The sequence below is a fragment of the Anabrus simplex genome, chromosome 3 (assembly GCF_040414725.1).
Source record: "Anabrus simplex isolate iqAnaSimp1 chromosome 3, ASM4041472v1, whole genome shotgun sequence".
Lineage (NCBI taxonomy): Eukaryota > Metazoa > Arthropoda > Insecta > Orthoptera > Tettigoniidae > Anabrus > Anabrus simplex.
In genome coordinates, this window is record NC_090267.1 from 282,436,774 (window position 1) to 282,449,988 (window position 13,215).

At 38.8% G+C, this 13,215-nt stretch overlaps 1 protein-coding gene across 1 annotated transcript in view; it reads right to left on the reverse strand.

The window, feature by feature from the left end:
* Positions 1–13,215, reverse strand: part of LOC136866260 (serine/arginine repetitive matrix protein 2) — a 519,326-nt gene that overhangs the window by 269,364 nt on the left and 236,747 nt on the right. Inside the window, exon 10 of the mRNA XM_067143064.2 lies at positions 9,639–9,800. Coding sequence (XP_066999165.2) covers positions 9,639–9,800 — 162 coding nt within the window. The remainder of the gene's footprint in view (positions 1–9,638; positions 9,801–13,215) is intronic.

Sequence of the window (13,215 nt, forward strand, 5' to 3'; positions counted from 1 at the left end):
GAAAACTACCTCACTCCCCATTTCCCTAGTATATCTCTTCAGTGATGCCTAGGGTATCTATGGCAGCTGTTAGCAGAACTGTGGAGGATAAAACCAGCATTCGGGCTAAGTACCCAACACACATACATACACGATTTAGATGCTGGACAGGTGTGCATCTCCTGAATATATCTAATAAAACTGTCTACCCTTCAACTTTTGAAAGACAAAGTTTATTTTTTAATACTAAACATCTTCAATGAGGCAACTGCAGCTGCTATGTCAGTCTTCCTAAGTACTGAATCAGATATTGCCTATTTCATAAAACTTATATTGAAATGATAAGACGATTGAGAATATAAAGTGACCCTTGACTTGTGTAATGGAGACATACCTGCCAACTTTGCATTAACCAAAAATCAGGAGATTTTGATATGAAAATCATAAAAAATCAGGAGATACAATTGGTCATAACTGCTTACTCTACATATTTTGCGCAATACAGGAGTACTATGGTGTGTATATATATATAGCACTCATTGTCTCAAAACCCGACTGTTTATAAACGAGACTACAAGGCTAAAAATTACACATGTCTATTCCCTCACAGGAAGTAGGTAAGTGAGATGATCAGTCCCTGGTAAGCCTTCCGAAAATAGTAAGAACTCATGCTACACATGTATGAATCAGTCATGCACTTAGATGCCATTACTTAACAAATGCATAGATTAATATATTGCATCCCGTGCCCACGCGATAATGCGAAGCGCAATGCAATTTTTAACAAGTAATAAATTAAAATTTGCCAGAATTGTCTCCAAATGGCTCCTAAAAACTCCAAAGTCACCAGTCGCTATCTCTGAAATTCTGTCAATGTATTATATAATAATAAAAAGACTCCAAATCCAGCGACTAGACTCCAGAATCAACCAGACTGATGTGAATGACCACAAACATAACACGCTAGAATGAGAGCTTGACAATCGACACACGCATCATGATATACAGGTTTCAATTAACATCGCACATTTGCATACATTTCTCGTATTAATAAACGTCGAAATTTAATTTGAAAGCTGCCAATGAGCGAAGTACTTCTGGCCACTGGCGTACAAAGCTGAAATGGCGGGATTTGGAAACAAATGTTTTAAGTTCACCAAAAAATAAGCTAAAATTGGGAGAAATAATATAATAATCGGGAGGCGAGAAATACTGTCGAAAATCTGGAGTCTCCCGCCTAAATCGGGAATGTTGGCAGGTATGTGAAGAGTAACAGTTTATAATTTTTGACAAGTTTGTTGGCTGAAAACTGGAATGAGGCAAATGAAAATCTTCCAGTAAAGCTCACTTAGACTAATGACACCCCATGTGCCCTATGTTGCTGTACAAAGGTTATCACAGAATTCATAAAATATTAATTGAATTATTTAAATGTGCATTATTGTAAGTTCAAGGCGATAATTTATAATTATGTTTTGGATATTACCGGTAATTGACAGGTGGAAACTGGAACTGAACGAAAATACGATCAGAAAAAGTATCTTGGAGTGCAATATTACAGCGGGTACCAATGTTTATGATCTGAAATATGTTCTAATGAACAGATTTTTAATAATTTCTCCAATATTTTAACGGAGGATTCCTTAGGATTGACTGCAACTGATAAATCAGGACTGTCTTGTCTTACAACTGCAGCTACATCCCATTTCAAATCAGCAAAAGAGCCAATCATTAGAACTGTCTGAGCCTCGTAGCACATAGTCAGGTACAAGAAAGTGAAGATAAGTATTACCAGCTAATATCTTCACTTTCTTGTACCTGACTATGTGCTATGAAAGTGAAGAAAAGTATTACCAGATAATAGTCTGGCTCCATGGCTAACTGGTTAGCATGCTGGCCTTTGGTCACAGGGTCCCGGGTTCGATTCGCAGCAGGATCGGGAATTTTAACCTGGGTTGTATGTGTCGTCTTCATCATAATTTCATCCTCATTATGATGTGCAGGTCACCTCGGACAATCCCGGCACTAAAAGCCATACGCCATTTCATTTTAACAGATAATAAACTGCGGAGTGTTATCTGTTTCTCTAGCAGTGTAATTTACGTACGTCATACTTTCTGTCATTACTGTAAACCACATTGCTGAAGATACTCGAGTCTGTGGTAACAGTAATATGAACACTGTGAGAATGACTGTTTCAACTGCATCAAATTTTGTTTTCAATAACTACCCTAAAATGAAAACAGATTAGTTGATTAGTTCGAAAGCAAACAATAAATGAAAATTGTTAAAACTGGCTTGCCATAATTCTGTTATCTGTTTTACTGTTATATTAATGTTCACTACATTGTTAAAGTAACCTATTTCAATTTCTGTTTGTCATTTACCGTACTTCTCCAAATCCAAGATGACCCCCACTTTTTCTTTAAAAAAATCAGATGTAAAAAATGCTTTGTTAAGTGATATGAATGCCTTTCTTGTACAGTACACATTTTTAGACTATCTTTGTCTTCACACCAACGCCGAACATTGGCTTTAGTTATGCCGTATTTTCTTCCAGCTGCACAATATTATTTACTTTAATAACCATTAACTTAAAATAATAATAATCGCACTAACAACTTTTACAGTTTAGTGTACAACAAAAGTTAAAGGTTTCACCTATTCAATACTGTTTGTTGTAACCTTAAAATAGTTACAAATTTTTTCTTTAATTAGTTTCGGTCTTACCAGAGACCATCATCAGTCAAAATCAAAGTAAATACCAGACATGAATAAAAAGAAAAAAACAAATATATATATATATATATATGAAGAAAGCATGAAATTCAAGACAAGTAAAGATTTTAGAAAACTCATCATAATCACATGTCCTTTGCAAGCTCCAATGCTTAGGGATATATGCTTTTCAAGTTCGTTTACAACAAAGACAAAATTTTGAAAAAGGGGAGTCATTTTAACAAGTCACTAAACCCTTCAGTAATCCAACTATAGCTCATTCCATGTTAAGAAAACAATATTGCTCTTATGGACCTACACAGACTGCACACGCACACACACACACACCCTCTTCGTAATTAAGAAATAATACAACGTACTTTATACTGGTGATGGGTTGCGAGTGGAATCGCAAAGAGTCGATTCCATGTGCCTGGGGAATCGGGTACCCGATTCCGGAATCGATTCCAAGGAACTAGTAGCACCATCTGTGACCTGTGATGTAGATACGTAAACACGTGCAGCACGAATGTATTCTGTAATGCAAGTTTGTTTTGATTTTTAACCAGGTTACTTTACAAGCCATGCCTGCTCCCATTGTACTGGCCTGGATTTATACACTCTAATGTGACTGTAATTTAATCAGAAAATATGGTTCTCCCCGGCTCTGCCACGAAATTTGAAAAGTGGTACGACGGCTGGAACGGGGTCCACTCAGCCTCGGGAAGTCAAATGAGCAGAGGTGGGTTCGATTCCCACCTCAACCATCCTGGAAGTGGTTTTCTGTGGTTTCCCATTTCTCCAGACAAATGCCGGGATGGTACCTAACTTAAGGCCACGGCCGCTTCCTTCCCTCTTCCTTGTCTATCCCTTCCAATCTTCCCTTCCCCCATAAAGCCCCTGTTCACCACAGCAGATGAGGCCGCCCCGCCGAGATATTGGTCCTCCACCCCAGTTGGATCCCTGACACAAAGTCTGAAGCTCCAGTACACTGCCCCTGAGGTGGTAGAGGTGGGATGCCTCGCTGATTCTGAGAGAAAAACCAACCCTGGAGGGTAAGCAGATTAAGAAGAAGAAATATGATTCTCTGTTTGAACCTAATCAAATTGTATGGATTGTAAACAAATCAAAACTTGTAAGGGGATTATGATATAATCTAACACTACTATTTCAACAAAATACAATTTTATTTTATTTTTGCTAGGGGCTTTACGTCGCACCGACACAGATCGGTCTTATGGCGAAGATGGGATAGGAAAGGCCTAGGAGTTGGAAGGAAGCGGCCGTGGCCTTAATTAAGGTACAGCCCCAGCATTTGCCTGGTGTGAAAATGGGAAACCACGGAAAACCATCTTCAGGGCTGCCGATAGTGGGATTCGAACCTACTATCTCCCGGATGCAAGCTCACAGCCACGCGCCTCTACGCGCACGGCCAACTCGCCCGGTCAAAATACAATTCTCGACAACCTTACCTAATGTTAAGCTGTGGTGGAAAACAAAAATAGTAATTCAGACAGTTTCTCATAATAATATTTAGTAGTAGTATGAAAGTTTTTCTTCTTCCTGTTCTTCTTCTTCTTTTTCTTCATTTTCTACCACTTTTCCCACATCTGTGGGGCCACGGGAGGGAACTGTATCGCACATGTTGATTTGACGCCAACCCTGTATGGAGGGATGTAATCACTGTTGCGTGTTCCTGGGTTGGCTAGTAGTGTAGTGTGTTGCCTGAATATGAAGAGGAAAATGTTGGGACTAACACAAACACCCAGTCCTCGGGCCAAAATAATGAAGCAGAGGCGATTAAAATCCTCCACCCGGCCAGGAATCGAACTCGAGACCCTCTGAACCGAAGGCCTGAACGCTGACCATCTAGTCAATGAGTCGGACAGTAGCACGAAATGTTCATTGCAAATGAAATGTAATGGAAGACGGGCATGCTACGAAACAAGTTGTGCACTTATTAAAAATGTGACTTCATTCCACAGACTTTATACGTTTATACTACCAATATTTGAAAACCACATTAGAAAAATACAGTATAAGCATAAATAATATTGCTACACCCAGTGTCGAAATGTGTAATGTGATTTCTAGACTACCAGGATAAATTGTTATTTCATTACTATGTAGCATAATTCATTTGTGACAACCAATAAGACATTTCACTGTATACAAAAGAAATAGTAAATATTGCACATTCGAATTTGCCCTACTTATATACGAAGGACTCACTCTAGTGAGTGCGCCCAGTACACTCTTGTGACGTCATTGGGAACCGATTCCTCGCATGCGACATTGAGTGCGACCTCGGAGTAGTAGGAACCAATTCTCGCGATTCCAGGCGTCATTCGCGCCCATCACTACTTTATACTGTATTATGATAGAAAGAAAATGGACAAGGCATGGTTTTGTCCATGAGTTATTAAAATAATTACTTAACATTCTCTATTTAACAAATACTACCGCAAGGAGGGAGCACAATGGCGGAAACAGCCATCGCTTTGTTGCTTTCCTTAATTTTCCATCCGAGATGCTCTGGTATGGTACATGTTACGCGTAATCTGTTACGCTGTGAACCACCGTAGCTTATCACTGTTGAAGAGAAGTTATCTATTTTGGGCGTGTTTTTTTCTAATATTCTAGTACTGTACAACAGTTGTTACTGAATATTTTGATGCTGTGGTGTGCAGCGCTACATCACGGCATGACTTGTACTGATACAGAAATTTGCTATGATCTTTATCTGGGCTTGGTTTTGTTATTTGGCTTTTGTTTCTTAAGCACATTTTTCCCCCACATTTTTACCATTTAACTGTTACCATTTTTTCATGGGGCAATATGATGGCACAGTAGTACCCGGCATTGCTTGGGCAAATTTATTAAATGCAATTAACTGCATTCCCCATTCCGAGCCTATAAAAATGATCTGTTGTCGATTTTCTCCCAGTATGCTTTGAACTTCAATATTGAGGTTTTGTATGTGCAATATGTTGCTGTAAAAAAATTAAATAAGCCCCACACCCCACCCTACAACCCCTGTGGGAACCCCAGATTTCAAAAAAATAATTTGCAGCTTACTTTCTTCCTTTTATTTTGAACTTAAGTACTGAATTTCACCAATATGTATGCCACGGACTTCCCGTGATGCTTTTGAGCAGGGCCGTTCGATATGGCAACCTTGTTGTCAAAAGAGCCATACTGTTTTCTTAACATGGAATGAGCTCTAGTTCACTGACATGACCAGAAGAAATTTCATTCATCCTATTATTCAGTCTGTTATTTTTGAAACCAGCAAATGAGAATATGGATAATTAGAACCTCCTAATTCCAAAACAATGTCTGCAATGAACTTACAATTTTCAGAAACAACTGCTGCTTCGGATTTTACCAGGTTGCAAAATCTGGCATCTTCCAGTACTGCCAACATATTTACCATGGGAAAAGATTGCAATGACAATTGTTTAAAAAATGAGTGGAAGATATCTAAATTTGTATGTGTGCAAGAGGCAGCTATAAACCAGCTTCCTCATCTACATGAAAGTGACATCCAGGAAGTTTTCATTTAGGTATGGACACTTAATTTACATCACCTGCTGGGCTTATAAATTCAGCTTGTTTGGTGATGTCTTAAAAGAAAGAATTTGAAAGAACTCAATGCCATTGTTTTGAAAACAAGGCACAGTTTTCATATCTCAAGGAAAATCAAACATGTTTCTTTCATACCTAAACATCGCATTTTAAACACAAATTTACATATCCTCCACTCATTTTTCAAACAACTGTCACTACAATCTGTTTCCATGGTAAACAGGTGGGCAGAACTCAAAAATGCTGGATTTTGCACCCTGGTAAAAACAAAAGCAGCATTTGTTTTTGAAAACTGTACATTTATTGCAAACCATGTTTTGGAATTAGGAGGCTCTAATTATCCATATTCTCACCTGTTGGCTTCAAGAATAACAGAACTGAAGGAGAGGATGAATGTAATGGCTTCTGATCATGTTGTTGATTACCGCCTCTTACACGAGGCACAATCATCAGCAGTCTGCCGGCTGGATGAAGTATGAAAAGGTCTCGTACACACCCACAATTCACACTTACAAGAGTTACCAATGAATGATAGTTGTTCTAGCATCATCAGATACAAGCATGGATGCATAATTGCTGTCTTTGCAACGCACAGTTGCAGTGATGAATCAGATTACATATCTTTATTTCATTTTCTTTCATATCCCCACCTTGCTCTTTTTGCCATCAAGGAGTGACTTGCCCCGTATATTTGAAGTGTTTATGTTAAGCATTAATTTCATTGGCAAAGGTATTGTTCGTGATTAAAAACTATGAGTTCAATACCACAAATTCCTTATAGTTGTCCCATAATCCCAACCTTGCCAACTACATTTTGAGGATAAAGAAGTGAGGGAGATTATCAGAAGGAAGACACACGTCCACTATGAAAGGCGTATATAGCCTTTGTACATTGAGTGGCCAAAAGCCATGGGAAGACACTGAATGCGATGTTAATAATGAGTTGCTCCTCCACGAGCACTCAAAACAGCAGCAATACGTTGACTTTACAAGGTGTTGGAATCTTTCTGAAGGGATTTGGACCCATGCATCTTGTACTGCTACCCACAATAATTGGTCTTGTGTAGTTGGTACGGGGTTCATGGAGTGTACACCAGCATCAACAGCATCCCACAAATGTTCAACTGGATTAAGATCGGGGTATCTGGAGGGCCAATCCATTGTCGTAACTTCACTGGAGCGCTCCTCCAATCACCTGCGTGCCACCACAGAACAGTGACATGGCGCATTGTCCTATTGAAACATGGCATCTCTATCAGGATACTCTAGGGCCAAAAAGGGATGCAGATTATCTGAAAGAATGTCCACGTAACATGCACCTGTCAGCGCTCACTGCAGCCAGACAATGGAGCCTAACTGCGACCAAGAGAACGCCGCCCAGACCGGAACTGAGCCACCTCCCGCCTAAACACAACCTTATTGACACGGAGGATGCATAGCTTCATGGGGCATACGCCACACTCCCACGCGCCCATCAGCTCAATACAACTGGAACTAGGTACATCGGACCATACCACATGCCGCAACTGTTCCATGATCCATTGCCAATATCCATGGGCCCATGCACGTCAATGAGTTCTGTGCCGAGGTGTCAGCAAAGGGACACGAGTTGGTCGTCGGCTGGTGAAGTCTATGTGGTGCAGTTGCCTTTTTACAGTCCTGGTAGAAATGGGTTCCTGACTCCCAACATTCAACTGGGTGGCAATATGACTCACAGTAGTAGCCCATCAAACACCCAGTATGGTTCTGTGGAGGCGACGTAATGCCCGTTCATTAAACATGTGTGGTCTCCCCATGTGGCGGTTTACCCGATTGGTAACATTCTCTCTGCAATTCTGAAGATCCACCCTCAACACTGTTGACCTCGGAAGCCCGAATTCGCGTGTAATCTCCGCAATGCTATGACCCATGCGCTGCGAGCTGATCATCCTACACGCGACGTGTTGCCATCGTCACGACACTTGTTTGTGACACTGCTCAGTTACACCGCAGCTAGCCGCAATACCCAGGGTCATACACGGCACATTTTCTAATAGGACACCCCTTCCCGTGACTTTTGGCCACTCAACGTACAGCTGCAGGCTAAATGGCATACAGTAATTTTGGTCGTATTTAATTCTTATTGTGTTCACTACTATTGATCATTGCTACGTTCATCTATTTAAAGAGGAACGAAGGAAGAAATGAAGAGTTGCTCAAGGAGTAGATAAATGGATTCCCACACTAGTTTCATGAACAAACACATGAGAGAATTCCTATTTTTAATTGTCGATGATAACATTTGGTACTCATTTTCAATGCAGTACAATTAGTACATTCAAATTAAAATATAACTAAATTTTCCCAGCAGCCACGCTTCTTGTTACATGTCCAGGTGACAGTCATCGGACCTGGAGTTTTACGAGGAATCTGAACCACAGAGATATGACTTTTTCCTTACAAAACCCCATGCACATTGGCTGGAATATGAATTGACACCAACTTGACCCACATGCATTAGCCAATAATGTAACTGTAAAAACCTTATGAGAAGCCAGTGACTACTCAAGTTATGCTCGTGTTAGAAATGTTAAGAAATCAAATAAAACTTACCAAAATTCTTAAAGCTAATTTTCTATGTAACAAATCCCAAATACATAACAGGTGAAAAATCATAACAATTCAAGAAAATATGAAAGCATAACTATATATGCATTACACATGCATTAAAACATGTAGGATAGCAGAACAAAACTTCTCCAAAGGCATGCCATCTCCCTATGTCATTGATGTCACGACAAGTCCACTTAATACATAGTGTCAATTGAAGTGACTGTTAGAGTAACCTTTTATACAGCCAGTGCTTCCTAGCTACGTTTATAGAGAGGAGAATTAGAGAGTTTTGTGGCTATTAACATATCACTGGCAGCTATTATGCATCATTATTTATTTTTCAAATTTATAAACAGAATACAATCTTACAACAAACCAAACTACTTGGAAATAAAATGTGAGAACAAATCAATGTATATCTCCAAATATTCTTCATAATTCTTGACATTAGATTGGCTGTACACACATGAGCTCATGGCAAGAGGTGGGAACATTAAATACAGTTACACAGGAAGACTTAAGAGTCACAGATGACTGAAATACATTATGAACTTCACAAATTGATGGCTTAAGAACTGGATGTTGTTTTGCAAAGTCAAGTTTCAAGAAAATATTAACAATAGAAGAACTTCCAACTGCACTGCTTTGCACTGTTAAGGCTTAAAAGAGGATTAAAACAATGGTCAATGCGTCAAACTTTAATCTGAGTCACTCCAGTTGAATCTGACCCGAACATGAGAGCTGCCACGTCTATACCGTACCTGCATCGCAGGCTCTCCTGCTGCCCTATGCCGCGACAAGATGGTGGCTCGTACCCGCTCACTTTGACGAGTCCTTGGGAGCAATCGAGAGGTACGAGGGCGAATGAGAACATCTTGAGCATCATCCAAGAGTTCCATTAATTCCCCTTCATGCATTTCCTCCTATAAATAAGAATAATAAATTGTATACTCAAAATTTACCCCATGCAATAGACATGCAATTTATTATGGGAATGAAGAAAAGTGGAAGCTCCAATGAGGAGCCACAGATTATTCAAAACACAACATAACCAATAACAGATAAAAGAATGTGTCAAAACTGATAAAACAATTAAAACAAATGATCATAATTAATAATGCCATGCTATGAGCATCACTTAGAATCATTAACTGATTTTAAAACTGCATCATTATCTAAACTCCAAACAGAATGACATATCAGTAAGGTTTGATATAAATAAGGTTTTTAATAAAAATCACATTTTAAAATTGCCATCAAATTAAATTAAACTTTGAAATTACACAATTTTAATTCAATTACAGCACATTCATATTTCATTTTACCTATTAAACCCTCAACTGGGTTTTACACCTAAAGGCATCAACAGCTGTCACACACGTATTGGGTTTGACGCTTTTAGGCGTTCTTGTCATTCTAAATGTGTTCTAACGTTGGGTTAGTTGCCTATAGGCGTCTGGCTATTCTTAATCACTTCTACCATCTACTATTGTAATTTAAAACTAATTCCATTCATATTAGATGTGATTATTGCTGTCCTATTCATTTTTATCCGGTCTCATGCCAGTCGGGTAGTTCGCGCCTAGGCAGCAGTCCAAAAGCTGTCTTGTGTTCCCTTGAGCGGTAAGTGCCAAATTCTTCATAAAGAATTTGTGTATATGTACACTGAAATTATTAAATTTGTGAGTTGTTATGATACAGTTGTTCTGCGAACTACATTGTCCATGTTCTGATAACTTTTTGTAAATTGGTGTTGTGTATGGTGGTAAACTATTCCATGTGACATGAACTTGGCTTGGTTAGGAAAGACTTTGAATTATATCGGTGACGATGAAATACTGGAACATTTATTACAAGATACTGACACCGGCAGTGACGCGTCCACTGATGGGCAAAGTGACACAGAAAACAACGACCCAGAAGAAGAAGAAGTGGAAACTGACGCTGTATGGACTGACATTCCAAGTAAGCCTAGGTTTAGATTTCCTTTCATTGGATATGCAGGTATACACATAGTACTGGAATGTGATCCGCTAAACATTTTTGAATTCTTTTTTACTGATGAACTATGTCCTCTAATTGCTGATCAAACAAATTTATATGCTTACACAATCAACTGAAAAAAACTCAAGCTGGAAAAATGAAGAATAGAAGTCGTGACAAAATGTGAGAACCTACTAATAGCTCAGAAATAAAACTATTGTTAGGCCTATTTTTACTACAAGGCATAGTTCAGAAGCCAAAACCGGGGATGTTTTTCAGTAAAAACAAATTGGTTTACACTCCATTCTTTACCGACATCATGACTGAATTACAATTTCATTTGTTAGTGAAATTCCTGCACTTCAGCGACAACGCAAGTTTTGAGCCGGAAAGTGCCCCTTAACTAAAGTTTCTCAAAATTTGGTCTGGGTTGTAATAGGCTAGATTGTTGAGCGATTTCAAGCAGCCTACACCCCTGAACGTGACATTGCCATTCATGAGAGTCTGTTGTGAAAAGGTCGCCTTGGCTGAAAAATATTTATTCCAAAGAAAAGAGAAAGAGAAAACAGCATGGTTTGGGATGGAGTCCTTCAACTTGTGCGAATCTGATTATGGGTTCGTTTGGAACATTCTAGTGTACTTTGGAAAATCTACACAGGTTCAAGCTGAAGTTGACGGTATTGAACTAAAGACTCTTGACAAGCCTTCACAAGTCCCCATGTCATGCTGTCACTAATGGGTGACCTGCTAGGCGAAAGGTATATGTTATGCATGGACAATTACTATTGTTCTCAACGACTGTTCGAATTGTTGGTTGAAAAGAAAACTGATGCCGCAGGCACTTTATGTGTAAACAGCAAGGATGTACCCAAAGATCTGAAGACTCAAAAGTTACAAAAGGGAGAGTTTACAGTCTGGTACAAGAACAAACTGATGATAATGAAGTGGGCAAACCAGAAAGATGCTCATATGATCAGAACCGTCCATGACAACAGTGTTCAACTTTTATGGGATAAGAGAGGAAATAATAAGTTCAAACCTACTCTGAATATAGAGTACAGCAAAGGAATGGGAGGAGTTGATTTGTCTGACCAGTGCGTCGCCAGTTACTCTGTGGCACGGAGGCGACTGAAGAAGTACTACCTGAAAATGTTCCGACACTTACTGGACATTGCTGTTTTCAATTCATTTGTTCTCTTCCAAAAGAAAGGTGGGACTGATTCTCAATTGAGTTTTCGTCTGAATCTGGTATCAAAACTGACAGAGTAGTACTGTGATTCGACAGTGAAACCAAAACGTCCAGAGAGAACTTCTGGAGACCAGTTCAACTAACCGCACATCACTTCATATCTGAGAACCCGCCGGCCGGAAGTAGGAATCACTCAAGAAAACGTTGTGTTGTGTGCCTGTCAAACCAGACTATGGGAAACTGTCTATTACTGTGAAGAATGTGATGTGGCACTTGGTGCTTGCCCGTGCTTCCGTATTTACCACACTGTGCACAATTTCTGAATGACCAATGAACCAGAAAGTATAACCCATTGATGCATATCTGAAAACTTGAAAAAAGTCATCAATTTTGTATGAAAACACTGTATATATTTACGGGTTTACAAGAAAAATTGTAATAATATAATGCTACTGAATTTCTACTATATCACTAATAATTTAAAAAAACAATTAAAATTATTTTTCTGTTGAGTATTTACATCTGCCGCACACTACTGTACCCATTCCAAAAGTTTACCTTGCGCTGAATAATTACCCACTGGCTGGTTGACGTTATGAAACTATTCCCCAGTTAAGGTGTTAATACATCAGTATATTTTGTATTTAAAAAACATAGGCATATTATTTATTTAATTTTGACTAACAGAGCAAGTTGGTCATGTGGTTAGTGTCGTGTAGCTGTGAACCTGCATTCAGGAGATAGTGGATTTGAAACTTATTGTCGGCAGCCCTCAGGATGGTCAAATGGTGAAGCAAATTGTGAAGGGAAAAAAAAGAAACTTAATTTTTTTGAACGTTAATGAGAAATTTTTTTCATTTATTCGTGGATGATTTTGAAATTCCTGCAACAACTAAAAGCATAGAAAAAGTTGTCAAACACCAAAATAACACATTTCGCCTGAGCAAAATTTAATGAACATAGACGGAAATCTCATATTGCCATTAAGAGATTCGACTAAATATAATGTGCCAATGCTTAGAAAATATTTGGAAAATTAGATCACTTTACAGTAAACATGGGAAGATTAAGAAAATCAAATAAATTCTGATATTCAAAAGTTAGATTCAAATGCATCTACTGTATTAAAAGGAACATCGAAGATTTGATTAGTATTTTGAAACGGA